The sequence below is a fragment of the Drosophila biarmipes genome, chromosome X (assembly GCF_025231255.1).
Source record: "Drosophila biarmipes strain raj3 chromosome X, RU_DBia_V1.1, whole genome shotgun sequence".
In the NCBI taxonomy this organism is placed as follows: Eukaryota; Metazoa; Arthropoda; class Insecta; order Diptera; family Drosophilidae; genus Drosophila; species Drosophila biarmipes.
The window spans coordinates 21,641,335-21,668,037 of NC_066611.1; the positions used below are offsets into that span (position 1 = coordinate 21,641,335).

At 45.4% G+C, this 26,703-nt stretch overlaps 10 protein-coding genes across 17 annotated transcripts; 6 read left to right on the plus strand and 4 right to left on the minus strand.

Annotated features, from left to right (window-relative positions):
- The first annotated feature begins 50 nt into the window (after positions 1 to 50).
- Positions 51 to 844, plus strand: LOC108023303 (trypsin iota). Its single transcript, XM_017092606.3, has one exon. The coding sequence runs from the start codon at positions 57 to 59 to the stop codon at positions 786 to 788; it is 732 nt and encodes a 243-aa protein (XP_016948095.3). The 5' UTR covers positions 51 to 56; the 3' UTR covers positions 789 to 844.
- Positions 845 to 3,331: 2,487 nt separating this feature from the next.
- On the plus strand, positions 3,332 to 4,355 carry LOC108023218 (transcription initiation factor TFIID subunit 9). The gene is made up of 2 exons (XM_017092488.2): positions 3,332 to 3,571; positions 3,639 to 4,355. The coding sequence occupies exons 1-2, from the start codon at positions 3,421 to 3,423 to the stop codon at positions 4,307 to 4,309; spliced, it is 822 nt and encodes a 273-aa protein (XP_016947977.1). The 5' UTR covers positions 3,332 to 3,420; the 3' UTR covers positions 4,310 to 4,355.
- Positions 4,356 to 4,493: 138 nt separating this feature from the next.
- LOC108023209 (replication factor C subunit 4) lies at positions 4,494 to 5,945 on the minus strand. The gene is made up of 3 exons (XM_017092474.3): positions 5,648 to 5,945; positions 4,715 to 5,582; positions 4,494 to 4,655 (listed from the first exon to the last, which is right to left on the minus strand). Exons 1-3 carry the CDS (start codon positions 5,752 to 5,754, stop codon positions 4,569 to 4,571), a joined length of 1,062 nt encoding a protein of 353 aa, XP_016947963.1. The 5' UTR covers positions 5,755 to 5,945; the 3' UTR covers positions 4,494 to 4,568.
- Positions 5,946 to 6,173: 228 nt separating this feature from the next.
- Positions 6,174 to 9,261, plus strand: LOC108023211 (mitochondrial uncoupling protein 4). Of its 4 annotated transcripts, none has more exons than XM_017092476.3 (5): positions 6,174 to 6,646; positions 6,727 to 6,990; positions 7,994 to 8,103; positions 8,268 to 8,756; positions 8,818 to 9,261. In XM_017092476.3, exons 2-5 carry the CDS (start codon positions 6,742 to 6,744, stop codon positions 8,990 to 8,992), a joined length of 1,023 nt encoding a protein of 340 aa, XP_016947965.1. In that variant the 5' UTR covers positions 6,174 to 6,646; positions 6,727 to 6,741; the 3' UTR covers positions 8,993 to 9,261. The 4 variants fall into 4 exon arrangements, with proteins under 4 accessions (XP_016947965.1, XP_016947967.1, XP_016947964.1 ...); XM_017092475.3 differs by having other exon boundaries at positions 6,177 to 6,588; XM_017092478.3 differs by lacking the exons at positions 7,994 to 8,103; positions 8,818 to 9,261 and having other exon boundaries at positions 6,175 to 6,588; positions 8,268 to 8,655.
- Positions 9,262 to 9,416: 155 nt separating this feature from the next.
- Positions 9,417 to 11,697, minus strand: LOC108023213 (RING finger protein 121). Of its 4 annotated transcripts, none has more exons than XM_017092479.2 (7): positions 11,543 to 11,697; positions 11,259 to 11,428; positions 11,121 to 11,155; positions 10,759 to 11,055; positions 10,460 to 10,688; positions 10,162 to 10,397; positions 9,417 to 10,100 (listed from the first exon to the last, which is right to left on the minus strand). In XM_017092479.2, the coding sequence occupies exons 2-7, from the start codon at positions 11,304 to 11,306 to the stop codon at positions 9,980 to 9,982; spliced, it is 966 nt and encodes a 321-aa protein (XP_016947968.1). In that variant the 5' UTR covers positions 11,307 to 11,428; positions 11,543 to 11,697; the 3' UTR covers positions 9,417 to 9,979. The 4 variants fall into 4 exon arrangements, with proteins under 4 accessions (XP_016947968.1, XP_016947969.1, XP_016947971.1 ...); XM_017092480.3 differs by having other exon boundaries at positions 11,259 to 11,496; positions 11,631 to 11,695; XM_017092482.2 differs by having other exon boundaries at positions 11,631 to 11,686.
- Positions 11,698 to 11,752: 55 nt separating this feature from the next.
- Positions 11,753 to 13,375, plus strand: LOC108023207 (uncharacterized). Its single transcript, XM_017092471.3, has 3 exons — positions 11,753 to 12,006; positions 12,068 to 12,170; positions 12,244 to 13,375. Exons 1-3 carry the CDS (start codon positions 11,864 to 11,866, stop codon positions 13,078 to 13,080), a joined length of 1,083 nt encoding a protein of 360 aa, XP_016947960.1. The 5' UTR covers positions 11,753 to 11,863; the 3' UTR covers positions 13,081 to 13,375.
- LOC108023220 (uncharacterized) lies at positions 13,159 to 14,349 on the minus strand. The gene has a single exon (XM_017092490.3). It carries the CDS (start codon positions 14,060 to 14,062, stop codon positions 13,373 to 13,375), a length of 690 nt encoding a protein of 229 aa, XP_016947979.1. The 5' UTR covers positions 14,063 to 14,349; the 3' UTR covers positions 13,159 to 13,372.
- Positions 14,350 to 14,698: 349 nt separating this feature from the next.
- Positions 14,699 to 15,885, plus strand: LOC108023208 (spaetzle-processing enzyme-like). Its single transcript, XM_017092473.3, has 2 exons — positions 14,699 to 14,808; positions 14,918 to 15,885. Exons 1-2 carry the CDS (start codon positions 14,742 to 14,744, stop codon positions 15,883 to 15,885), a joined length of 1,035 nt encoding a protein of 344 aa, XP_016947962.1. The 5' UTR covers positions 14,699 to 14,741.
- Positions 15,886 to 15,917: 32 nt separating this feature from the next.
- LOC108023199 (puff-specific protein Bx42) lies at positions 15,918 to 18,245 on the minus strand. The gene is made up of 3 exons (XM_017092458.3): positions 17,857 to 18,245; positions 17,041 to 17,601; positions 15,918 to 16,941 (listed from the first exon to the last, which is right to left on the minus strand). Exons 1-3 carry the CDS (start codon positions 18,077 to 18,079, stop codon positions 16,079 to 16,081), a joined length of 1,647 nt encoding a protein of 548 aa, XP_016947947.1. The 5' UTR covers positions 18,080 to 18,245; the 3' UTR covers positions 15,918 to 16,078.
- A 116-nt stretch (positions 18,246 to 18,361) lies between these two features.
- Positions 18,362 to 25,907, plus strand: LOC108023222 (ADP-ribosylation factor-related protein 1). Of its 2 annotated transcripts, XM_050890402.1 has the most exons (5): positions 18,362 to 18,538; positions 24,093 to 24,231; positions 24,289 to 24,527; positions 24,594 to 24,846; positions 25,186 to 25,907. In XM_050890402.1, the coding sequence occupies exons 3-5, from the start codon at positions 24,435 to 24,437 to the stop codon at positions 25,440 to 25,442; spliced, it is 603 nt and encodes a 200-aa protein (XP_050746359.1). In that variant the 5' UTR covers positions 18,362 to 18,538; positions 24,093 to 24,231; positions 24,289 to 24,434; the 3' UTR covers positions 25,443 to 25,907. The 2 variants fall into 2 exon arrangements, with proteins under 2 accessions (XP_050746359.1, XP_016947983.1); XM_017092494.3 differs by lacking the exons at positions 18,362 to 18,538; positions 24,093 to 24,231 and having other exon boundaries at positions 24,279 to 24,527.
- The last annotated feature ends 796 nt before the right edge of the window (positions 25,908 to 26,703 follow it).

A 26,703-nucleotide genomic window follows, 5' to 3' on the forward strand; every position in this document is an offset into this window, starting at 1 on the left:
ATAAAAGAGTCAGTTCGTCTGGGGTAAAGTCACTCTCAGCTTGAACCGACTCCAAGATGTTCATCCAGTGGACTCTTCTGATTTCCTGCACAACCCTAATCTCCGCCGCATCCATTTCGGAGAGGATTGTGGGAGGACAGCCGGCGAACATTTCAGAGGTACCCTGGCAGGCCTTACTCCGAGTTGGCGATTGGGATTGCGGGGCTGTCATTTACAGTGACCAGATCCTCCTAACCGCAGCCCACTGTATCGCTTCCAAAGATACAACAAGGTACTACGTGAGAGTGGGCTCCTCGAACGCTAGCAAGGGAGGTCAGGTGGCGAAGATAAAACGCATCGTAGTGCACGAGCAGTACGCAGATGAAGTATGGCATAACGATATAGCCGTACTCCAACTTCAGACCAGACTCAGGATGGGTGGTAGTGTACAGGCCATTCCATTGGCAGATAGAGCTCCCGAAGGTGGGTCCCCCGCCCTGGTTTCCGGATGGGGTGACACGGAGGTCGGGAATCCGGAGACTCTTCGCAAGGCTGAAGTGCACATAGTCGACCGCGAAACCTTCAGAATGTACTTTTGGAACTTATCTGCGGATAAGATAGCTGCCACTTCTCCGGGAATTAGTGCGTGCATTGGAGATTCTGGTGGTCCTTTGGTCTCCGACGGTAAACTGGTTGGCATCGCTTCCCACATATATGGAAGCTGTGCTCATAGCCCATATCCTAATGTCTACGCTAACGTGGCGCAGCTCAAGCCCTGGATCATGAATACCATTAAAACCCTGTCATAAAAAATGAGTAGGGACAACAATGTATTAAACCAGAAATAAAGAAATGCAAAAAATAACTATGGCGAGAACTATTTCACTTTATTTCGTATTTTGTTGTTTGCCAAAATATATAAAATAAGCTGTAAGCTGGCAATGCGTCTTGCAGATTTTGAACCATTTTTGACCAAGTAACGCCAAAAAATCTGAAAGAAAAAAATCGGATTTTCGCCAAAAAACTATAATCCTTTTTTCCGCCCAAAAATAATCAGTATTTTGGGCGAAACAAGAAAAGTATTTGTCCAAAAATGGAATGCCATACCTTGTTAAACTCGTAATAAAATTTCCAATCAATTGGCATTCACAGTTAAAAAATTTTTATTTTGACCCATTTTCGCAAAAAAAGACGATGCTACCCCTTGCAAAAAAATCGAAAATTTGAAAAAATTTAAAGTTCTTAGAACCAGCCAAAAAACTACTGCGTTCAATTGTCTAGCTTGTTAGCTGACCAAAACAGTGCGTCTTGTAGGTTTTGGACCATTTTTGACCAAGTTACACAAAAAAACGTGAAAGAAAAAAATCGGATTTTCGCCAAAAAACTATGATCCTTTTTTTCCGCCCAAAAGTAATCAGTATTTTGGGCGAAACAAGAAAAGTATTGGTCCAAAATTGGAATGCCATACCTTGTCGAACTCGTAATAAAATTTCCAATCAATTGGCATTCACAGCTAAAAAATTTTTATTTTTACCCATTTTCGCAAAAAAAGACGATGCTACCCCTTACAAAAAAATCGAAAAGTTCAATAAATTTAAAGTTCTTAGAACCAGCCAGAAAATGACTGCGTTCAATTGTCTATCTTGTTAGCTGACCAAAACAGTGCGTCTTGTAGGTTTTTGACCATTTTTGACCAAGTTACACAAAAAAAGGTGAAAGAAAAAAATCGGATTTTCGCCAAAAAACTATGATCCTTTTTTTCCGCCCAAAAGTAATCAGTATTTTGGGCGAAACAAGAAAAGTATTGGTCCAAAATTGGAATGCCATACCTTGTCGAACTCGTAATAAAATTTCCAATCAATTGGCATTCACAGCTAAAAAATTTTTATTTTTACCCATTTTCGCAAAAAAAGACGATGCTACCCCTTACAAAAAAATCGAAAAGTTCAATAAATTTAAAGTTCTTAGAACCAGCCAGAAAATGACTGCGTTCAATTGTCTATCTTGTTAGCTGACCAAAACAGTGCGTCTTGTAGGTTTTTGACCATTTTTGACCAAGTTACACAAAAAAAGGTGAAAGAAAAAAATCGGATTTTCGCCAAAAAACTATGATCCTTTTTTTCCGCCCAAAAGTAATCAGTATTTTGGGCGAAACAAGAAAAGTATTGGTCCAAAATTGGAATGCCATACCTTGTCGAACTCGTAATAAAATTTCCAATCAATTGGCATTCACAGCTAAAAAATTTTTATTTTTACCCATTTTCGCAAAAAAAGACGATGCTACCCCTTACAAAAAAATCGAAAAATTCAAAAAATTTAAAGTTCTTAGAACCAGCCAGAAAATGACTGCGTTCAATTGTCTATCTTGTTAGCTGACCAAAACAGTGCGTCTTGTAGGTTTTTGACCATTTTTGACCAAGTTACACAAAAAAAGGTGAAAGAAAAAAATCGGATTTTCGCCAAAAAACTATGATCCTTTTTTTCCGCCCAAAAGTATTCAGTATTTTGGGCGAAACAAGAAAAGTATTGGTCCAAAATTGGAATGCCATACCTTGTCGAACTCGTAATAAAATTTCCAATCAATTGGCATTCACAGCTAAAAAATTTTTATTTTTACCCATTTTCGCAAAGAAAGACGATGCTACCCCTTACAAAAAAATCGAAAAATTCAAAAAATTTAAAGTTCTTAGAACCAGCCAGAAAATGACTGCGTTCAATTGTCTATCTTGTTAGCTGACCAAAACAGTGCGTTTTGTAGGTTTTTGACCATTTTTGACCAAGTTACACAAAAAAGGGTGAAAGAAAAAAATCGGATTTTCGCCAAAAAACTATGATCCTTTTTTTCCGCCCAAAAGTAATCAGTATTTTGGGCGAAACAAGAAAAGTATTGGTCCAAAAGTGGAATGCCGTACCTTGTTAAACTCGTAATAACATTTTCAATCAGTTGGTATTCACAGCTAAAAAATTTTATTTAGACCCATTTTCGAAAAAAAGATCTTGCAAAAAAATCGAAAATTTGAAAAAATTTAATTTTTTAGAATATACCAAAAAATGACTGCGTTCAATTGTCGAGCTTGTAAGTTTATTTTTAAACCATTTCCTCAAAAAAAGATTATGATTGTAAAAAATTAGTTATTTTAATTCTTGAATTTAAATTTGAAAAAAATAACAGCAGTAAGCACATGAACCACACACATAAATTGCGCGACCAAAGCGGAGCGAATGCACGAACCACTCCCAGCTGGTTCATGCGCCTGTAGCCAGTACACCCACCGAATGCAATCGCATACAAATCGAATAAAACCGATATGTGTTATCGATATAAGTTGTTTCGTCCATCACTATCGAAAACTAGCTAAGAAAGCGCCACCGATAGACGGCAACATTTCAACAACACTGCTTTAATAAACAATTTTTTAGGGCACAAATAACAACACAAGAATGAGCGGCGAGAAGGCCGAAAAGGCCAAGATCAGTGCCCAAATCAAGCATGTGCCGAAGGACGCACAGGTCATCATGTCCATCCTGAAGGAGCTGAACATCCAGGAGTACGAGCCGCGCGTCGTCAACCAGATGCTGGAGTTCACTTTCCGTAAGAGCCGGATAATGCGGGTTTCTTAGGATTTCAGCTAATAACATCGGTCTTTTCCAAAACACAGGCTACGTCACCTGCATTCTGGACGACGCCAAGGTGTACGCCAATCATGCGCGCAAGAAGACCATCGACATGGACGACGTGCGTCTGGCCACTGAGATGACGCTGGACAAGAGTTTCACCGGTCCGCCGGCGCGCCACGTCCTGGCCAAGGTAGCCGACGTGCGGAACGCCATGCCCCTGCCGCCCATCAAGCCGCACTGCGGTCTCCGACTGCCGCCAGACCGCTACTGCCTCACGGGCGTGAATTACAAGCTGCGGGCCACCAATCAGCCCAAGAAGATGACCAAGTCGGCGGTCGAGGGCCGACCCCTGAAGACCGTGGTCAAGCCCGTCTCCAGTGCCAATGGCCCGAAGAGAGCCCACTCCGTGGTGGCCAAACAGCAGGTGGTGACCATTCCCAAGCCCGTGATCAAGTTCACCACCACCACGACCACGAAAACGGTGGCCAGCTCCGGCGCTTCGGGTGGCGGCGTCGGTCTGGAGGTGAAGAGCGAGCCCAGTGGCTCCGGCGGCGATCTCAAAATGGAGGTGGACAGCGATGCGGCGGCCGTGGGTAGCATCGCCAGCGTTTCGGGATCTGGAGCGGGAAACGCCAGCGGGGCAAGCGGATCCTCTGGCGTGGCTGTCAAGCGGGAGCGCGAGGAGGAGGACTTTGAGTTTGTGGCCAACTAGCAAATCGAACAGAGCAACCTAAAATATATTTTCAAAACCACACCTACACGAAAGCATTTTATTGGGGGTCCTAAAAGGTCGGAAACGCCTTTTAACATATGGTAATTGTAAGAACTGGATCTAGGATTACCGATTTACTTGTAACTACTTAGAACAGAAATATTATATGAATACACACAGAATGTTTAAATTAAATATATATTTTAGACTTCAGGGGAAAACAATGAATGAAATGAATGTGTTGAGCGGAAAGTGGGCATTACTTGAGAGCTAGGATGATGCAGCAGCCGAGATCCATGATCTGCAGGTACTCGGAACCGCCGTCCTGTAGGCGAAAGCAGCATTCCTGAAAGATACATGATGTTTTCAAGGCGAACCGGTCATAGGTAGAGAGCTAAGACTTACACCCAACTTATCGCATATCCTGGCCTTTTGCGGATCGTTCAGGCCCGGGTGGTGGACGATGAACTCGACGAACTGCTCCATCATCTGGCCCACACTGTAGGCGGAGAAGCCGATCTCGCGCACGAACTGCTCCAGGCGCTCGTAGTTGCCCGAGCGGCAGACTTCGAGGTAGTCCTCCAGATAGTACTCCGGAATAACGCCCGACATCTCGAACAGATCGGCCGTGTTGATAATGTGTTCGGGGCCCTTCAAGCGGTAGCAGGACTGCAGGGTGGTAATGGCCCGCCGCAAATCTCCGCCAGAGATCTTGACAATAGACCTGTAGGCATCCTCCTCGATCTTGACGCCCTCCATCTCGCAAATGTGCTTCAATCGGGCAATCACCTTGTCATCGCCCAGTGCCTTAAAGCGGAACTTGGAGCAGCGCGAGGTAATGGGCACAATGATCCTGGAGACGTAGTTACATATCAGGCAGAAGCGGGTGCTGCGGCTCTCCTTCTCCATGGTGCGACGCAGGGCTGACTGGGCGGCATGGGTCATCGAGTCAGCCTCGTCCAGGATGATGATCTTAAAGGGCGGACACGGCCTGCCATCCGGACGCACACTGCTAGCCGAGAGCTGCGAGAAGTTCTTGATCTTGGTGCGCACCACATTGATGCCCCGCTCGTCGGAGGCGTTCAGTTCGAGGATGCGGTCTTTGAACATATCCCCGAAGATCTGCCGTCCGGCGGCCAGGATCGTACTGGTTTTGCCTGTGCCGGGCGGGCCGTAGAGCAGCATGTTGGGCAGGTCCCCGCCTTCGACGCACTTGCGCAGCACGGCCACCACCTCGGACTGCTCCACCACATCGTCCACGTTGCGCGGCCGGCTAAATTGGACGGTTGGGGAGGATACTTCAGCATGTGGTCCAGCTTGGCGCCAACAAAAACTTACTATTTCTCCACCCAGGGAGCTGGTGGTTTGCGGCGCGTCGCCGCAGCTCCCTGGCTCTTCTCCCCAGTTCCTGCCGTGGATTTTCCTGATTTCAAAAAGGCCTGCATTGCGGAGTCCACGTAAATTAAAAAAACAATAAACAAAAGCCGCAGGAGAATGCAAAAGTTTGCCGCGCGTCTATCGATAACTGCAATCGATAGATTGCAAGGTTGCCGGCTTCAGGGTTGCCAGCTGATACAAATATACACTTACAAAAAGCTGAATTCAATGAATCTATGGAGCAAATGTTGTACGAAATAAAGAAGAGTTACTGAAACCGTATAAAAAGTTGTCTTTATTTGGGAAAACACCCACACGAATTCCACGAAACAGTTGATCACTCAAAACGATCTGCAGGAAAGATTAAAAAATAAATAAACCCACGTTGAAAACCAATTGAAACCTTAAGGTGAAATGGTAAAGTTTAATTTTGTGGGAAACAAAAGTATGCAAAATTAATGCAAAATTTCTCTCGGTGTAGTAGCGTTCTTACACCTGGCAACCCTGCCGTCATCGCTTTTGTTTTTGTGGCCTTTTTGTTTTATTGCACTGATAACTACAGGTTTTATACAATAGCCACGGCCATAGCCCCAATATCTGGCAGGATATAAATAGAGCGGCTTTCGCGGGCGGGCGGACAAACATGATTAGCCGCCCAGCGCGTGCCACCGAGTGTTTTATAAGAGCGCGATTTTGATTTGGCACTGTTACTCCATTGTTATTGTTATTGTTTTTTGCCCACAAAACAAAGCCAAAGAAAACGCGAGGAGAAGCAATTGTGTTGCCAAAATCAAAGCGTTGTTGTTATGTAAAAGCACGGAAGCAGAACGTTGGACACGGACACAAAGGCACCATCCGCATCCGGAATCCCCGCTGGGACGGAACGGGACACAAAGCGAAAGGTCGGAGCACCCGCGCCCGCAAGCATCACGCGATTGTGTGAAAGTTTCACCGCCCAGAGTTCGTTTAGCGCTCGTGTTTACCTTTCGGATTATGGAGTTACTGAGCCTCCAACCTCCCTCCCTCCCTCTGAATTGCAGATAAGCCGCTCGGAAATGGCCGCCAAGACGGATGAATCCGCGCCAGCAGTGGCCCCTGGCCCCAGCAGCAGTCCCGTGCCCTCCAGTGGACGCCACCAGCTGCGACCCGTGAAGTTCGACTACGCGGACTCCTTTGCCTGCACGTACATCGTCTCCGTGGTGGCCGCCTCCATCGCCGAGCTGGCCACCTATCCCCTGGACCTGACCAAGACGCGGCTGCAGATCCAGGGCGAAGGAGCCGCCCAATCCGCCGGAAAGTCCAATGTGAGTGGCACCTACCACCGACAACCCGCCTCCCACCTCCCGCTTGTTCTTCTTGTCGTCACCGGCTTTGGCTGCTCCTAATCCCGAAGCTAATCCCAATCCCAGTCGCACATCCCATGGCTCACAAACTAAACAACACATGGCCCCTCTGATTTATCTGCTCCAAAGGCAAGCGATAAGAGTCCGAGTGTTCTGAGCGAGAGATATGTCAAATCGGAGTGGGCACGGCCATGTTGATAAGGCATGGCTTGCAAGATGAGGCTTTCGCGAGGTGTTCCGGTATCAGTCACGTCTTCTGCCCAGATCAGACCCCCATCCTCCACCTCAGCTTGCTCGTCCACCACATCCGTAGCTGTAATCGTATATCCATCCTGTTTTCCCATCGATTTGAAAGCTATCACTTGCCGCACGGTTGTTAGTGGGTCTTTGTATAAAGAAATTAGAGAAAGATAAGGCATGTTTATTAAAAAATCAAAATATGATAACGATAGTAACAAAAAGTAGTAGGTATTTATTTTAATCTTGACAAAGGTTTGCCATATATGGCCACTTCAAAAAAAATACAATTGAATTACCCTTATCCTTAAATAGAGAAATTAAAAGTAAATGTATTTTTTTCTAATGAAAAATATAGCTGAAATGTAAAAATGTAAATCAAAAACTACCCAGTAGAAGTAGGTTTACTGGTAAAGTATTCTATAAGTTTTTTATGATTGAAACAACGCGTTGTAAACTTGAATTTGGGCTATGTAAATATTGAGATTGTTCGTGAAAATACTCCCTTGTTATATCTTGGAGAACTAGAGTGTTCTGGGTTTTTTCCATAGACTAGGGACTATAGCTAGAAATATGTCTCCCCAGATCGCCCCATCCCACAGTCCACTACTTCCCGTTTGTGTGTGCCTGTTCCATGTGAATCTTGTGTTCTTTCCGGCCTGCAACAGATACAGATACTACAATGAACCACCCACAATTACCGATTCCCAACGATTACCATTACCAGATGCAATACCGCGGCATGGTGGCCACCGCCTTCGGGATTGCGCGCGAGGAGGGCGCCCTGAAGCTGTGGCAGGGCGTGACGCCGGCGCTCTACCGACACGTCGTCTATAGGTGGGCATCCCCAAAAACTCCTCATTCTAGCATCTAGATCATCGCCACAGCCAACTGCCAATCTGCCAGCTCAGCAGCTATCAGCTAGCAACTCTCAACCATCAGCAAGAGTCACTGAGCAAGTTCTAACCCGAGTTCTCCCTCCTGTCCATGTCCATCCGCAGCGGTGTGAGGATCTGCAGCTACGACCTGATGCGCAAGGAGTTCACCCAGAACGGCAGCCAGGCGCTGCCGGTTTGGAAGTCGGCGCTGTGCGGTGTCACCGCCGGAGCCGTTGCCCAGTGGCTGGCCTCGCCCGCCGACCTGGTCAAGGTGCAAATCCAGATGGAGGGCAGGCGGCGGCTGATGGGCGAGCCGCCCAGGGTCCACTCCGCCGGCCACGCCTTTCGGGAGATCGTGCACCGGGGCGGCGTTAGGGGCCTGTGGAAGGGCAGCATCCCCAATGTGCAGCGAGCGGCGCTGGTCAACCTGGGCGACCTAACCACATACGACACGATCAAGCACCTGATCATGGACCGCCTGCAGATGCCCGACTGCCACACGGTCCATGTGCTGGCCTCCATTTGCGCCGGATTCGTGGCAGCGATCATGGGCACGCCAGCCGACGTGGTGAAGACGCGCATCATGAATCAGCCCACCGACGAGAAGGGGCGGTGAGTAGTTATCTAGCAGGTTACCCACTGAAACCCATTAACCATTTTCGTTTCCTCAAAGGGGGCTGCTCTACCGCGGATCCCTGGACTGCCTGCGCCAAACGGTTGCCAGGGAGGGCTTCGTGGCCCTGTACAAGGGTTTCCTGCCCTGCTGGATTCGGATGGCACCCTGGTCGCTCACCTTCTGGCTGTCCTTCGAGCAGATCCGCAAGATGATCGGCGCCTCTGGCTACTGAGCGGTGGCCAAATGTTTAGGTGTAGATGTACATACAGGCTGGTGTACATACATAGCAGTTCGTTCATTACCCGCCTCAAAGTCGTCCCCGATCCTCCTACCTTAATGCCGGCATAAGCTTAGCATATGCACTCTGTCCAGTTTTAATTTGTTATGCCGGAGGGTTTTCCCCACTCAGATCTTTCGGGTTTCTTTCTCCTATCTTTTGTTATTGTTGTTGCCTTAAGGAAATCAAAAGCCTTACAAATAAAGCGAGAAATTGTTATTTCAGTCCAGTGGTTACTTTCTTCAGAAGAGAAGAGCCAAGTGAAAACGAAAGAGACAGCAATGCTGGTGCTCTTTGGAACACTTATCCATAGCCGAGTAAAAGTTAATGATAAAAAGACCTCCCTCCCGCCCCATTGTGAAAAGGAAATAGTTTGGAGTACTTTCAATCGATTTTTTTGGTATACGTATAATCCTAACCAGCTCCAGTGCAATTAAGTAAAATCAAGAAATTAAAACTGGTAATAATACCTAGGAGACATACACACAGGCACACATATGTACATAAATACATAGCTATGTATAATATATATAGATATAGATACACATATATCCAAAATTGCATTTACGTTTCGATTAAAGACTGAACTATGGAAAAGTGGGGTGCCTCAAAAGCTAAACACACACAGAACTGGAAACCCGGAAACAGGTTGGATGGCAATGGCATCTGGATGGCTTCGTCTACAGCCTGGTCATCCGTGTCATCGTCATTTTGAAGATCATCTTCATCGTTCAGGAGCTCTGGAGGGGAGCGGGGGAATGAGTGGCGACGGTGCTGGTGCGACTGTGGGTGTCTCGCCACCCCTCCAATTGGTCTGTCGTTGTTGAAGTCGTAGTGTTGTCTGTGTGGCTACATGTGCTGGACTTAATCCGAAGTGTGTGTGCTTGACTAGACGCCGAGGAAAGCTAGTACCGGGAGCGGGAGCGGGAGCAGGGGCAGGACCTACTCCAGTCCCAGCATCCAGTTGATCCCTTGTACTATGAAGAAGATGAGCGGCTGCCAGGCCACCAGCCAGCGGATCCAGTCTAGCAGGCGTCCGTACAACACATGCGGCTTCTCCCAGCTGCCGGAAGGGGAGAATCAAAATTGGAAAAGGGAACTTTAGAGCTAATTTCATGACTTACGGATTGCGGAACATCTTCTGGAGATCGACCTTCTCCTTGCAGTAGGGACAGGTCTGTTTCTTGCCCACAATACACCAGCCACGTATGCAGAACTCATGGAACACATGATTGCAAGACAGTTTGTACGTGTTCTCGATGACGCCCTCTTCCTTCTCGGAAACCAGCAGCTGGTTGCCACAAACGGCGCAGACATTCTGATCCAGATGCCGGGTGGGAATGCCCTGAGGTGTGTAGTACTGCGAAATAAGTAGGAAGTAGTGTCAGAGGGCTATAGAGTACCAACCAATTGCAAACTCACGCCTATGGCCGCTGCCATCTTATCCGAACAAATCTCCGATATATCCCGCCCCAGCACACCAATGTAGAGGCCGTAGAAACAAAACATCAGGCCCACGTCCATCCAGGTGTTTGGGGGCTGCAAGAACAGGTAGTTCATGCCCAGGAAGGCGGCCATGATCACCAGATAGCCCACCAGGCCCAGGCCATAGCTGAGCTTGTAAATGAAGTAGAACCATTTGTAGACCAGCCTATGAACGGATAAGATTTGCTATTATCGGGTTTCCCAAGGCGGCAGCCCTTATCGGCGGGGTGACTCACCGGGGAGTTGTGCCCTGGATGGGCTTGCTGATGGCCCGGCGCATCACAAGGGCCGTGATGCTGGTGAAGAGCAACCAGATGAGGATGAAGCGCAGCCAGCCGAAGCTGCAGGAGATGATCAGCGGGATGAGCCACATGGCCAGCAGGGTAACGAAGGCGTACGATCTGTAGTGGCGCTTCTTCCACTCGACTAGGATGATCTGGGCAATGACCAGGGTGACGAACAGGATGATCACCATCTCGGAGTGCATGGCGTCGTGGCCGCGATGCTTCTCCACCAGCAGTTGGTGCTCCGCTCTGTGGGATACGGTTAAGATTAGTCTCAAATGGGGAAATTCCTTATCCCACTCCGCCACTCTTACCGCATTCGCTCCTCCGGCGTCATCTCGTCCAGGGACTGAAGGGCAGCATTCAGGGGATAGCCAGAGGATCGCAGGAAATAGAGCATTTGGTAAGTAGTAAGAAGGGATTCCAACCCACTTCCCCGGAGGAAGGCTCACCTTGTTCAGGTCCACGGGAGCGTGGAGGTCCACATGCTGCTGGTGCATCTTGTTGCCGTTGTATCCGCCGTATCCTCCAGCCGCCAATCCGCCGGACAGTCCCACTCGTCGTCTGCGTCGCTGGGTAATCTTGCCACCACGTAGTGCACTCGGTTTTTACCTCAAAAAGTCTTGGGACGAAAACAAAGTTTTACATGGTTGTGTGCGTGAGCTGCCGTAGCGTTGCCATTTGTTAGGGCTGCCGATAAATATATAAATAAATACACTTGTTTGTGCCGACCTACATTGGGCTCAAGCAGCACGCCCAGTTAGACTCCACAACTTCAGTTGACTAGACGAGGTTTTTCCTATTTGTTTTGCTTGGATCCTAACCTTGATTCAATTAGGCGACGACGACGTTTTCTGATAACCAAAACAGAAAACGTTCGAGGTCATCGTTGCCAGATGCAACCGGAAAACAAGTCGATGCCTAGCCAATCAGCTGCTTAGTTGAACTTATCGATAGGCTCGATAGTCCAAGCCTTTCGGCAAAACGAAAACAAAACAAACGTTTTTGTATTTTTCATAGGGCAAATGCTTTAGATAGATTTTAAGGGAACATTACCATGCCCGTGGAGCACTGGGGCTCGCTGCCCGCGGATGACGACGGTGTCCAACTGACGCCGGACAAATATGTGCCCACGGCGGCCAAGAAACCCAAGCTGGACGAAATTCGCTTGCGCGGGGAATTGCAGCCGGATGAAAAGCAGTAAGTATAGCCTAATGGCGGAGCACTACGGCTGGGCGACTTATATATCCATTCCATGCAGCCACACGGTGGAACTGAGGAGTGCCTTGGTCACCCAGACCATCGAGGTGATGAAACAGACCGAAGTCCTCCAATCCCTCATAGAAACTTACTCCAACAAAAATGTAAGTCCCGCGGAAGTCGCTTTCCCGGAGCAGGGAACCTAGTCCCAACTAAAAATCATTTCTAATCCCCCAGGGAAGTTCAAACTACCTGCTAAATCCCTGCCTTATGATACCGGAGGTGGACTTTCCACCGGAGAACGCCGCGGAGCTGGTGGGCAGCCAGAAGTTCCAGAAGCCCATCTGGTTCACGCCCACCGTGGACACGCCGTACTCCCGGGGCGATCCGCAGTCGTACCCGGAGATCTCCAGCACTGCCTGCCGCCAGGCAATGCGCAAGGTGATGTGCGGCATGCTGCGCCTGGCCGGATTCACCGACTGTTCCGAGTCGGCGGTGCAGCTGCTGACGGATGCCACCGAGGAGTTCCTGCGCAGCTTCATCGGCGAGTACCGTGGCAACTACGACACCCAGCCGCGACTGCAAAAGTCGACGGTGCTCCAGCTAGTGCCCTTGGAACGCGCCCATACTGCGCTCACTGGCACATCGCTCACCCAGGTGCACAACTACTACAAGCACAAGGTGCTGGCCAGGAACCGGGTGGAGATCGGGGAGTTCAACAGCGTGCTGCAGGAATACGATAAGCTGATGAAGGAGAGCCAGAGCAGCATGCAGAAGCAGCACAACGAGTTCAATGGCCACGACTTCCTCAACATCCTGGACAACAGTGCCACCGGCAGCAGCCAAAGCATTGGTGGCAACATGGCGATGGGCGAAATGCTGCAAGATCTGGGCGGGAGTACGGGCTCCAGTGGCACTGTCAGCTCCCAGCAGATGCTGTACGGCCTGCTAGATGGCCAGATATCGTCCAATACGTCCAATATGACGGGAACAAGTGGCAATGGCAGCACAAGTGGTAATGGAAACGGCAACGGGGCCACAGTCACCAACTTCCACGCCACCTTTGAGTCATGATTAGGCCAGGGAAACCCCAACATTTTTAACCACACGATAGTCATTTGTTAGGTAAGACAAAAGCAACTAGAAGATGGATTATATTTTTACCTTAGGAGACCTTTTCCCAAATCCATTTATTAATTTATTAAAGTTTTAGTAATCCCTAATATCTCAGACATAGATATCTCTAATAACTATAATTATAACTTTCAAGTTTTGTATTTACCGACTAGCATACTTAATTTTAAGTTGAAAATGTTACGGCCCTACAAAGTGTAATAATTAAATAACCGCATGTACTATTTTGTATTCATTTATTTGTTTTCTTTTTGCTAATCTTGGACTCGTTCCAATTGTTTTGCCGCCGGCGCTTGGTGAACTCGTTGGTGGGTTCAATGGCCTGGAGTTTGGTGGCCTTTGGATCGCTGGCTCTGTACTGGAAGATCTTGTCGTGGCGCGGCTTCTTCTGAGCCCAGGCGAGCAGGTCCTTGCCTTCGAGTATGGACTCGCCACTGACCACCACAGAGCCTAGGGCTTCTGGCGAAGATTGGTCTTCTTTGGGGATGCGTTTCTTAATGGTGGGTTTCTTTTTGGGACCCGGAGGACCTTCCTCCACCGCGTTAGCGCTTAAATAGCAATCAGCATTGGACATCAGCCTTACTTTGTCGGGTGGGGGCTTCTGTTTTCCCGCGCAGTTGGGTGTTTCCAGGGAAAACTCTATTTGCTCCTGGATGAGGCCACTGAGCCTGCTCCAGATGTGTGTCTGCATCTCCTGCGTGATCTGGAGATCGCTGGTGGGAGCTTCCTGCTCCTCCACATAGCGTTCGCTTTTGGCCGGATGCCTATCGTCCTTGCATATCTCGGCGACCAGCGGTTGCTCCTCTTTGGCTTTCTGGAACATGGCATTTGTGAGGAGGGTGGTGTCTGCCGCCTCCAGGAACTGGCGCATTTGCGCGTCATCCTCCGAATCAGAGTCGCTGCTCTCCGGTTTGCCTGGCATTCTTACGAAAACATTTATTACTGGCCTGCTTTGTTTGTTTACATTTCGCACCAACCAATGATGCACGTGCGCGTATTGCGACCTTTTTCAACACTAGACAGCTTTCGCCTTCTGGGAATTAACGGTTTTTGGTACTATTTTGAATATTTTGAAAAATGGTTTACGAATCCAGATACATTCCACAGGTGTTTTTTTACTTCCAAGCGAATTTTTGAAAATTCAGAAGAAAATCAGGGAATTGTTTAAAACCCCAATGCATTGGCGGTCTTTTACAATTTTGATGTTTTTTAAATAAATAAATGGTAATTTGGTTAAAAAAAAACAAGGGCACGAACATTTTTAAGGAAAGAGATTTAAAGAACCAACACAAAATTTGGGGTTTTAAAAAAATTCCTTTTCCAATTGCTTTGTAGAGGAATGCATATATATTAATTTGAAATTTAAAATTGTTATTATCATCCCTTTTTTATAAAAAAAAAGAAACATTTATATTCTTTCTCTGACCAAATATTGACTACGGCTTTCACTATTAATTCAATATTAATGCATGACAATCTCTCTCACTATCTTGCAGGGTGCAATCAGGTTTTATAGGCAACTACGTAATTGGAGAGCTGGAATTTTGCACTTGGGGAATGCTCTCCGCCCCAGAACGCTCCTCTGATTCAGATTCAAAGCTATGGTTCTCCGATCCGGAACCTTTGGCTTGTACCTCTGCGTAGTGTGTTTAGCCAGCAGCTGTGGAAGTAAGTTGTACGCCTATCAGGAAGTGCATAAAAATGGTTCGATAACATATCAAAACGTAGAAAGCAGCTCCAGAATCATAAGTACACACTATTCCTAAATTTATTGCAGAGCCGAGGCTGCATTTTGGTATCTGCCATGGACCCGAAAGAGGCAAGTGCCTGCCCATCGAGGAGTGTCTCGAGGAGCTGGGCTTCGTCCAGGCCAAGGATTCGGCCGAGTGCTTCCAAACGGTTTGCTGCCTGCAGACCCGTCCGGCTTACCCGCAATCCATGAAGGACTACTGCAACAGCGATCCCAAGCCCCACATTTCCAACGGCGAGCTGGCCAATTTCCGGGAATTCCCCTGGATGGCCATGTTGCTGTACGGCGATCAGCTGCTGCCCAAGTGCGGCGGCTCTCTGGTGGCCAAGAAGTGGGTCCTCACCGCCGCCCATTGTGTGCCTGGCCACGAAAACCAGGAGGAGAAGCTTCGTCTCGTTCGTCTGGGAGTGTGGGATGTTCGACAGACGGAGGACTGCCGAGGGCCCAACTGCACGCCGCCGCCCGAGGACTTTCCCATCCAGAGGGCCATTGTGCACGAACTGTACCGACCCACCGCCACCAACGGGACCAATCTGGAAAAGCACTCAAACGACATTGCCTTGCTGCTTCTTGGCCGGGTCGTCACCTACACGCAGTTTGTCCAGCCCATTTGCCTGCCACCGGTGTTCAGTCCCTCGCTTAAAGATGTCTATGCGGGCCACAACCTGACCATCGCCGGTTGGGGTCGCACCAATGGTCTGTCAGTGACCACCAGCACGGTGAAGATCAAGACCCAAGTTAGTGGCTGGTCAATGAAGAGCTGTAAGCAGCTCTACACGGACGTGAGTTGGGGTCAGATGTGCGCCGGAGGCGGCGCCACCAGGAGGAGAAGCTGCTTTGGCGACTCCGGCGGCCCCGTGATGGACGACAACCAGCTGGTGGGCATCATCTCGTTGGGTGGGTCCAATTGCGGTTCCGATCGCGCACCAATGGTCGTCACGCGGGTGGATACCTTTATGGGATGGCTGGCGCAGCACATGCAGTTCTCTTTGTGACAGAGCCGCCCTCGACGAAGGCAAGAATACGATTTGTGTTATGTCAAGATCCTGTGATTATTATTGAAATTCTCGCCAAGTTTTTGGAGTAGTTAAAAAAAGTTTGTTTGGTTGGTGGATGATGATAGTGTATACGATGATGATGATGACGTGGTTGCAGCAATGATTGTGATCGTCACGCTAAAGCTTTTATCTAATCGCGCCTGCTGCGCTTGCGATCCGAATGGCTGCTGCGCTCGTTGTTCTTCTCCTCGGCTCGCTTGGGCGCCTTTTTGGCCATGTTCAAGAACTGATCCAGACCGAAGGGATCCTCCTCCTTCTCGAACTCCACGGGCCCACTCCGCTGACCTGCGGCCGCATCACGGGATGCACCAGAGAACTGTTTGTCTGGCACAAAACGCTTGGTATTTACAATGGCATCTAGATCACCGCCGTAGTTGTCGCTGTCTGTCTGCTTGCTGGGTCGGTAGATGTGGGCGCCCAGTGTGTTGGAATCGCGCCAGGGCTTGTCGTACACATTGTACGCCTCGTCATCCCCGTAACCGGAGTCCATGCCCTTGGTGGTGTTGAAGAGGCGCTGATCGAATAGGGTTTCGCCATTGCCGGCACTCTTGGCGGGCAAACCCAGAGCGATCTGCTCGGAGATGTCGCGCTCCCGCTCCCTCTGCAGTTTCGACCGCTTTTCCGGGGCCGCCCGCTGCAAATTTCTGTCGCGCTGGCGTTCCCGTTGCCGTTCCGCGCGCAAATCGTTACGTTCACGCGCCTCGGCTCCTCCACCACCTGAGGGACCCGATGCCTCAGCTGCCTCTGGATTGCGTAGACCCGCTCGCTCCTCGCGAGCCCGCTGCGCCATCATGCGCAGCATATCCTCCTTCTTCTCCTTCTCCTTCTGGGCCAGCTTCTTCTCCAGCTGGGAGCGGGCCTCGACCGCTTCGCGAGCCTTGCGATCGGCTATGTACAGTGCCTCGGCCATCTTGGCGAACTTCTCGTTGATGTGCACCTGCTGCAGACCACGTCCATCAGCTGCCAGACGCTTGTCCAGGGGAATGGTGTAACCTGAGGGCATCGAACAGTGTGTGTGTTAGTAAAGGAAATCTGATACTGCTGCTATAAACCTAGCTAGTCCCCAGAAAACGCACCCTGAACCCCACTTACCTTTGGCGTTCTTCCAGTTGGATATGCAGGGCGGGATCTTCCACTCCTTCTGCTCCTTGACCGTCACCTTGCGCGACGGCGAGTGGAGGACGGGTGCCGGAGGCGAGGGAGGTCCACGTGGAATCTTCTTGTTGATGCGGAACTTGGGCGGCTCCATCGGATCGAGCTGCGCCTCCACCATTCGGATGACCCGTTGCTTGGCGCCCGAATTAAAGGCATCACCCTGCTGTGAGGGCGTGTAGCGGATGTACTGGGCTGGACCCGCTTTCTGGGCATGGCGCACGGGCAACGCCGAGGTGATCTTCTGATTAGTCAGCTTTTCTAGCGCCAGGCGAGTCTCCTCGGTGGTCTCCAGTACTGTTTCCTCGTCCGGTCGCTGAAGTTCCTCCGCATCTTCGGCCAAAACCTCCGCAGGCAGCAGTTGCGAGATAGACGAGTACACCACCTTGTCCTTGCCATGTCCTTGGCGCGCTATGGCATCGTATTTGACCTTTCCCTTGTCGTCCAGGCGAACGGCGAGGGCATCGGATTTCTTGCCCACATTTCCTGGTGCTCCCAGACCTGTAAAGGAGAAAAAGTGAACAGAGTAACTTTATAAAGGTGATTATTTCTGACTGGTTGACATAGGAAAATGTATGCTATGTACTTCATAAGGTCAAAGGTTTCCGCAGGAAACTACCACCTGGTGAGGAAACGAAGAAAATCCGTATAAAAGGCAGATGAAAAGTATGGGATTCCCTTAAGGGATCACGGATGCAAGACAAGATCGTCAACTGAAAGCAAAGAGAAAGTTGGATTGCGGAAATAAGAACCCACCCAGGGGATACTGCGCCACATGGATCTCCGGGAAGGCACCGCCGTCGCCGAAGTCGGCATCCGTGCGCGGAATCCAATCCTTGCGCTGTCCGTACGGCGGAGCTGCGATTTTGGCGGAGACCAGGGCTCCGATCTTCGGGGCTCCGCGGGCGGCCAGGCGACGCTCGTCCTCCCGGTCCCAGACCGCGTTCGTCGGCGTGGGCAGCAGGCTGGATAGCGACATGTCGGTTGGCTTCTGTCTGGCGACTTAATTCCTATGTGAAAACCTATTTGCGTTCCTTCGATTTGCAAGCACAAAATACAATGGAAAATTGGGAAAAAAACACGCACGCACACGGACAGACACACACAAGCGTACGCTCGCGGGGTTGCCAGACTGCTGGCTACTTAAATACCACTGTGATACGGTCTCCCTTAGAGGTGAGAAGTGTGTACTTGCTTTCCCTATTGTAAATTATAATTTAAGTTGAAAATACACTACAATATATAAATAAAATAAAGTAAAATAAGTAACTTTCGCGTGCTGACTGTTGCATGCAACGGAGGTGTTTGAGCAGTGTGTGATACCGATTTTTACTTATTCTGTTTTTTTTCAAAACAAAAATATAACGTAATATATACGTTTAATACCTTTTATAAATATTTGTCTGTTGTTATTGGTTAAATAAACAATCAATTACGGGTAAAGTTACTCCAAGAAAAATGGCCTCCTCCGAGGCCAAGGGTAAAAACCCTTATTCGGAGCTGAGCAACGTTAAAAGGCCGAAATTATCGCCCTTAAATAAAAAGAAAAAACCTACGGATAACAATTTAGTAGAATCGGAAAGCGAAGAAGTTGTGATGAAAGAAGTCATTGACCCTGTAAGTCATCCGAGTCCAACCAGCCAAGTAAGTGGTAAAGCTATAACGGATCCTGCTAGCAAAGAAGAGAAGAGAGAAAGTGGAAATTTGGAAAACAACGGATACTCGTACAGCAGCGCTCACAAGGGACCCTTTGTGGTCTACATAGACAAAATTGGTGAAACCAATGGCGAAAACCGACCTAGAAGAGTTCCTATAAATCCTCTTGAACTAAATGCTGTCCTGCTAAAATTAAATATTAAAGATATAATTTCAGTAAATAAGATTGGTTATGGGCGCTGCAAGGCTGAGTGCAAGTCAGCAACGGCAGCTAATAGCATCCTGTCCTCAAATCTTAAAAGTAATGGTTACGAACCTAAAATTCTTAAGCATTTCATTTTTAAAATGGGTATTATTTTTAATATTCCGACAAAATTTTCCGACTCTGAACTTAAGGAGTACATTTCTTCTCCAGTACCTATTCAAGAAATAATTCGTGTGAAGACTAAGGACCGAGACAATAAAGATATTTTTATTAACACTCCTAGGGTTAAGATTCTTTTTAAAGGTACTCAAATTCCCAACGAGATTGTCTTCCTGTACACCAAAATTAATGTTAGTCCATATGTTCCTTTTAGTCAATGTTTTCGTTGTTTTAGATTTAATCACTTTGCTCAGCATTGTAAACAAACTGAACAAAAATGCAGTAAATGTTCTCTTTCGCATTCAAGAGAACAACAATGTAATCAACTCGTTTGTGCCAACTGCAAACAAAATCACCCAGCCACCTCTCTTGAGTGCCCTGCTCGTAAGAGAGCGTACGCTATCCAGAAATGTATGACTATTGAGAATTTATCACGAAATGAAACGAAGATTAGGTACCCCTCTCTCTTCCAAATTTTAGATGAAGTCGACACCAACGACTTAACCCACTTCCCCCAGCCAACATGGCAAAGAAAATCTGCCAATCCAGTGTTACAAAATAATACCAAAATAGCTACCCAACAAATATTTGCACAAAACCCTTTTAATAAGGTTGTTAAGAACTCTCTTAACAAGAAAAACGAAGATAAAAATTCACGCGACACTATGATCAGCTGGAAAGCTGCTCTTTATGAACATGAGTACACTCCAAACGAAAAGTTTTCTCTCATTCATTCTAATCCACCTAGTTCCTCACCCTCTAGTCAACCTTTTTTAGACAATCCAGCTCTTGAAGCTGCGGAGAATAGCTTAAATCAATTAGCTTCTGAAATATCCTCATTTCTAGTCAACGAAACAACCAATTTAGTACCTGAATCAAGAAACTTTTTAGAGAATTTAAGAAACAGAATAGCACTTACAAACTCAAAAATTGATTTGTTCAAAATTAATCAACTTGTTTAATTTTGAATAATAACTTTTTTATTTATTTATTTATCTATTTACTTATTTTTCTGATTTTTTTTTTTTTTTTTTTTTTTTTTTTTCTGTTAAATTAATTGTTTTTTATTTATTCGTTTTTCTTTTCTCTTTCATTTGTCTATCTGTTTTCATTTGAAAATAAAACATAAAGTTATATTATTTAAATGACAATAAAAATCCTACAGTATAATATTCAGAGCTTAACTGCTAATAATAACAAACAATTACTAGAATTATTCTTAGTAAACAATAACATAGACATAGCAATTTTATCAGAGATATGGATTTCCAATAATTCCATGTGTAGCTTGGCAAATTATAATTTTGTATGTAAGCCGCGTAACGATGGTTATGGAGGCGTTGGAATTTACTTAAAAAAACACATACGCTTTAAACAAATCAACTGTGATATTAGCTTAGAAGTCATTGGTATCCGTACAATTAACCTAAGAAATAATATTAATATTTTCAGTGTCTATGCTGCTCCCAGCACAGACATTAATTCTTTTCAACAAGGCTGCGATGATCTATTTACTATTGCTGCTCAATCGAGTGGTCTAACTGTCATAGGTGGTGACTTCAATGCCAAATCCAGCATTTGGGGTAATAATACTCAAGATGTCAGAGGCGGTATTTTAGAAAATTCCCTCTTACACTCCGGTTTCTTTTGCCTTAACAACGGCTCTCCAACTTACTCCCATAACCCATCCTATACTTCAACACTCGATCTCACTTTCATTAATAGTAGCAATCTTTGTTCTAACTGGTCCTCAATAAATTCTAAAATATCAAATAGCAATCATTTCCCAATCTTAATTGAAATAGACCAAATTTCTGCTTCGACTAATATTATTAAATTTAACCATAATAAAATAATCAAAGACTTTTCCAAAATTCAAATTACAACGTTAGATAGCATTTCCAACTTATCCCAAACAATACACTGTAATAATTCAATTAAAATAAATACAAACAATAGATATGTTCCAAAAAAGTATTGGGACGAGGTATGTGAAAAATTGTTTAGATTAAGAAACGCGTGCAGACAAAAATATTTTAAATCCAAACTACAATCTGATGCTATTGCCTATATTAACAGTAATAAAAAACTTAACAACTATTATTATAAAATGAGAAAAGAAAACCTCAATAAGCTAGCAGAAGACATTTCTAACCCCTCTTCTCTGAAAGATATGTGGAACAAAATCAAAAATCTTAAACTTTTTAAACAAATTAAACCGTCAAACAGTGCAATATCTGACTCAGAACATAGAGATTTTCTCAATCAAATAGCCACAGCTCCCAACACTGCGATGTGTCCTGACGTATCTTTTTCTCCTGATCTGCTTTATAGATATACCAACTCTAATTTCTCAGCGCGTGAACTTCTTGACTTCCTTAACTCTCGTAACCCAGACTCGGCTAAGGGTCTTGACAACATTTCATACAGAATGCTTCTATCTCTACCCTTAAGTCAAATAGAAAAACTGGTATCCCTGCTAAACATTACTTTAGACAATGGGTTTATTCCAGATCAGTGGCGGAAAATAAGGGTTATACCTGTTCCCAAAAAAAATCTAGACTCTTCAATTATTACCAACAACAGACCTATCTGCCTTCTAAGTGTGACTTTTAAGTGCTTAGAAGGTTTGATTAAATTGCGGATGGAAGAGTACATTAATAAAAATAAAATTCTGCCACCAAGATCCTATGCGTTCAGAAAAAACCATTCTACTGCCCAATGCATCAACGATGTAATAAATAACATAGCCAACCTAAAAGCTCGTGGTTTCCACGTTACCGCAGCGGTTTTAGACTTAAGTAAAGCCTTTGATGCCGTCAATATCCCTATTCTGGGTAGCAAATTAGTTAGTTTGGGTTTCGACCACAATCATATTTATTTCATTATAAACTTCCTTAGTAAAAGAGTTCTCACTATGGGTACTGCAGAGATAACTGTAAACAAAGGAGTTAGTCAAGGTAGTTGTCTGAGTCCAATCCTCTTTAATTTATATACAGCTGAGCTTCACAGCTTAAGTAATGACCATGACAGTATTCTGTTCCAGTACGCTGACGACTTCTTTCTAGTCTGTTATGACAAAGTCTTTTCGATGGCTGAAGAGAAATTAGAACAAAAAGTAAATAGGTTTATGGAACTGTGCAATATTAATAATCTTACTTTTAATCCAGACAAATCAGCCACCATTCATTTTAATCTAAGAAAAAAACCTTTAAGTATCTTGTGCAATAATATTATTTTAAAAAATGTAAATAGTATAAATTATTTAGGTAGAGTCATAAGTTCAAACAACTCGTCTGTTCAGCATGTAAATAAAACGATCTCTAAATCGAATCAAACGAATATGTTTATTCAAATGCTCAGTGGTTGCCGCTTCGGAGTACATCCAAGCAAGTCACTACTCTTTTATAAAGCATTTATTAGAACTAGATATGAATACGCCTGCTCCTCTTTTTCAAACATATCAAAATCAGTACAAAACAATATAAATAAGCATGCTAATTTCCACCTTAGAAAGGCCTTAGGACTTATTAAATCGACTCCAATTAATATTATTTATAATCTTGCAGCTGAACTTCCTCCAGCTTATAGGATTAAATTCGCTACAGCGAAGGAGTTGGCCAAAACGTTCGCTCATGGACTACCATCTGCGTCGCTTCTGTCAAACTCCTTTGTAGCCAAAAATACTAGTTACAGTAGAATTTATGCTGAATTTAAAAATATCCTGGATAGTATTGCTCCTATTTGTCCTTACTCTCTGTCCACACGCAAGATTTCAGTTGACACAAATTTCTTTAAAGGTACTTGTACAAATAAAAAAATGGCAAACGAGACTATAATTCTCTCTTTATTTAAAGAAAAAATAAGAAGTTTAACCTCAAAAAATATGGAAATCATCTTCACGGATGGTTCTGTGTCGGAAAATTTTACAGGAGGTGCCTTTGTCCACTTAAATTCCAATTCGATAAAAAGTTTCTACACCGACAAAAAACTATCGTCGCTGACTGCTGAACTCACAGCCCTAGAAAAAGCCATTGACTTCGGTATTTCAAAAAAGTTCTCCAAAATAGCAATTTTAACTGACAGTCTTGGTGCCATCCAGACAATAAAGAACACGAACTCCAAAAACTGCATCTCTCAATGCATTCTGAAAAAAGTCATAAACAACCCAACCCTGCTATCCATAGAATTTCACCACATTCCAAGCCATTCCAATATTTGGGAAAACGATCTCGCAGATACAGCGGCTAAAAATGCTAAAATTAACGGCTCTTTCGCACCCGTCAGATGGACCCTTAAGGACGCAATCAATCATATGTTCGCGCAAATAAAACAAGACTGGGAGCGTGAATACAGTCTGTTCTCATTAGAGCGTAACAAGGGTTACTCTCTCCTCTCACCATATACCACTTCCAAGCCTTGGTTTAAAAACAAAGAACACCTATTCAACCGTATAGAAACGAAGACTCTAAACAGAATCTTAAGCGGACATGCTTTTGACAAATACACACTTTCCAAAATGAAAGTCTACGATAACGCCCTATGCGATTCGTGTAACGTTAATGAAGACATTTCGCATATTTTGTTAAATTGCTCAAAATATACACCAACAAGACAAAATTATCCAACACTACTTAAATATAACGATATCTATCGTTTACTTGGAAATGAACCAATTGAAAATTGGACATCGATTACCAGTTTCATTCGAGCTGCTAATATTAATATCTAATACAACACACTCCACACTGCTCATTTAACACACTATAACACCATCCACGCTTATACCAACTCACAAAATCTCAAAATTAAAATTTCTCACACATATTGATAACATTTTCATCGCTTATCGTTCATCGTCATCGCTCATCGTTCATTGTCATCATAACATCACCAGAAACTACTGCACGATATTTACATAGCTGTCCATTAAATTTTGTTTTTCTTGAAATTTAATTTCATACATTGGCAGTGGCGTTAACCCGTTCCAACGGGGCGGCCAAATAATTCTTCCCTCTTCACGGAAGGAAGTAACTTAATATTTAAAAAAAAAAAAAAAAGTTGAAAATAAACGAATGACAGCAGTCACCCTAACATCGGAATACACAAATGTAATGTTTTTATAAGAATTTAGTTTAGTTTAATAATGTAATAGCTTTTTCTTCCAGTCTTCGATCTGATGGCTGCAATCCAGCTACTTTGTAGCTAAAAACATATCGCACCCTGGTCTGGTCTGGTCTGAAAACATTGCCACCACTAGCAGTGCAGTCAACAAAATTAAATTTGTTTTTTATTTGGCCAAACTTTCAATACGATGTACACATTGATGCACGGCTTCTACAAGTACATGACTCAGAAGGACGACTACTGCGTGGTGATCCTGGGCCTGGACAATGCTGGCAAAACGGTAGGGGGCTGAGTCAGCCGGAAAAACACGACTTGCAGCGCCAAACTAACACCTGTGCCCACGTAGACTTACCTGGAGGCCGCCAAAACCACGTTCACCCGGAACTACAAGGGCCTGAATCCCAGCAAGATCACGACGACAGTGGGCCTCAACATCGGCACTATCGACGTGCAGGGCGTGCGGCTCAACTTCTGGGATCTCGGTGGCCAGCAGGAGCTGCAATCACTGTGGGACAAGTACTACCAGGAGTCCCACGGCGTCATCTACGTGATCGACTCCAACGATCGCGAGCGCATGGACGAGTCCAAGGCGATCTTCGGTAATTGCAGATGGTCTATACACTAGTTTTAAAGTTTTATTTTGCACACTAGTGTACTTAATTCTTGAACAAATCTACCCTCTTTTCTTTCCGAATTTATACTTATAGTTTTCTCTTATTCTTTACATTTTTTGTAAATTACATTAAAATGATGGGTGATAGTGATCTTACACAAGTCTTATTTGATGTTCCCTAGCACTAGTTATTCTTCACATAAAAATGTAGCAATTAGTTTAGGGAAAGATCCATCTTTCCCTGGTTATTATATTAAGAAAACTCTTAAAAAATATTTTTAAGAATAACAAAGAGAGATTAAGTAATTGTGATGACCTCTTTCAGACAAGATGATCAAAAATGAGCTGCTGTCCGGCGTGCCTCTGCTCATCCTGGCCAACAAGCAGGATCTGCCGGATGTGATGGGAGTGCGGGAGATCAAGCCCGTGTTCCAGCAGGCGGGCGCCCTGATTGGGCGTCGAGACTGCCTCACCATTCCAGTGTCCGCCCTGCACGGCGAGGGCGTCGACGAGGGCATCAAGTGGCTGGTGGAGGCCATCAAACGACATGCGGTGGTCAGGCCGCCGCGGGAAAACGATTAGGAAACGATCTAGAAGGACACGGGCCCATCGTCAGGCCCTCCACTGGCTTTAATTAGACTTGTATTTTCGTAACTTAAGTGCTTAGGACTATGCTTATTTGTAATTAGCCGGGGAGGATTGATTGAAGAGATACCAATTGTACATTGTTGTAAATGCGGGAGGTGCCCGCTTTATCAAACAACAGCCTTGTAACGGCCTTAACTAGATCTGTTTTCCGAAGACTCGTATCTCTCTGTTCAGCCCAAAGCAGCTTTTCAATGAAAACACCATTTAAATGCTACTTTTGTCTTGACGCCGGGATTTCAGCAAATGACAGCGAAATACAAATAAAATTGTTACATTAAAGTATAAAGGCAAAAGCTTGCTAACTCAAAATAAACTTAGAACATTGTAAATAGATAGTACTTTGTATATTTAATCCCTTCAAGAAATAAATACCTATATGAGAGTTAATTAAGCACTAAACCGTGTGTTTACAAATCATGTTATATATATTTTTTTTATATATATTTTTTTTAAGTAGATAATTATTATTGAAAGCATATGTAGTATTACTTCTTCGACTATTATTTATAGTCGTCCAGGTGCTGTGGTAAGAGGGATAATGTGGGTTGAGTGTGCAATTTGCGTAAATCGGGAGAGTTCAAGCTTTATCTAACAGCACCGCGCTCGTACTACCTCGATATGGCGGTTGTCAATGGGGCTCCGCTTATCCGAACCGAACCGTAAAAAGAAACAACCAGCCGGGATTGTGTTATTTGTGGGTTTTGTTACTACCATTATCAGCTAATAGATAAGTGCGTTGCCACCAAAAACAACACCTGGTGAGTGGCACTGGAATCGTCAGTCTTCCGCAGGAGTTTCCACCGCTCGGACTGGAAATGATCGCCTAGCCAGAGAGTCGGCAAGGCAGAGCGTTACCTGTTAACTATTAGTGTACATTAGATAAGGCCTATGTGGAGCACTCGCTGCTTATCGCTGACAGTCCCATTCCAGTCGGTTTAGATCCGTGCTCCAGTGAGAAGCGACCATGTATCCGTACTACGAGCAGGACTGGAGTGTTCTGCCGCCGGAGAACAATCGCAGGTGAGATTGAAGGCCTCGGATGAAGCTGACGCAAAATAAGATTCCCATTCTAGATCTTGTGAGAATCGTTTGAAAAAGTGTTTTAAAAATGACGTTATGCGCAGTGTGACCGTTCATTGGTTGCCTTGTGTTGCGGTATTTTTTTTACCTGTGTCTTGTGTGGCAAAAAAACGTT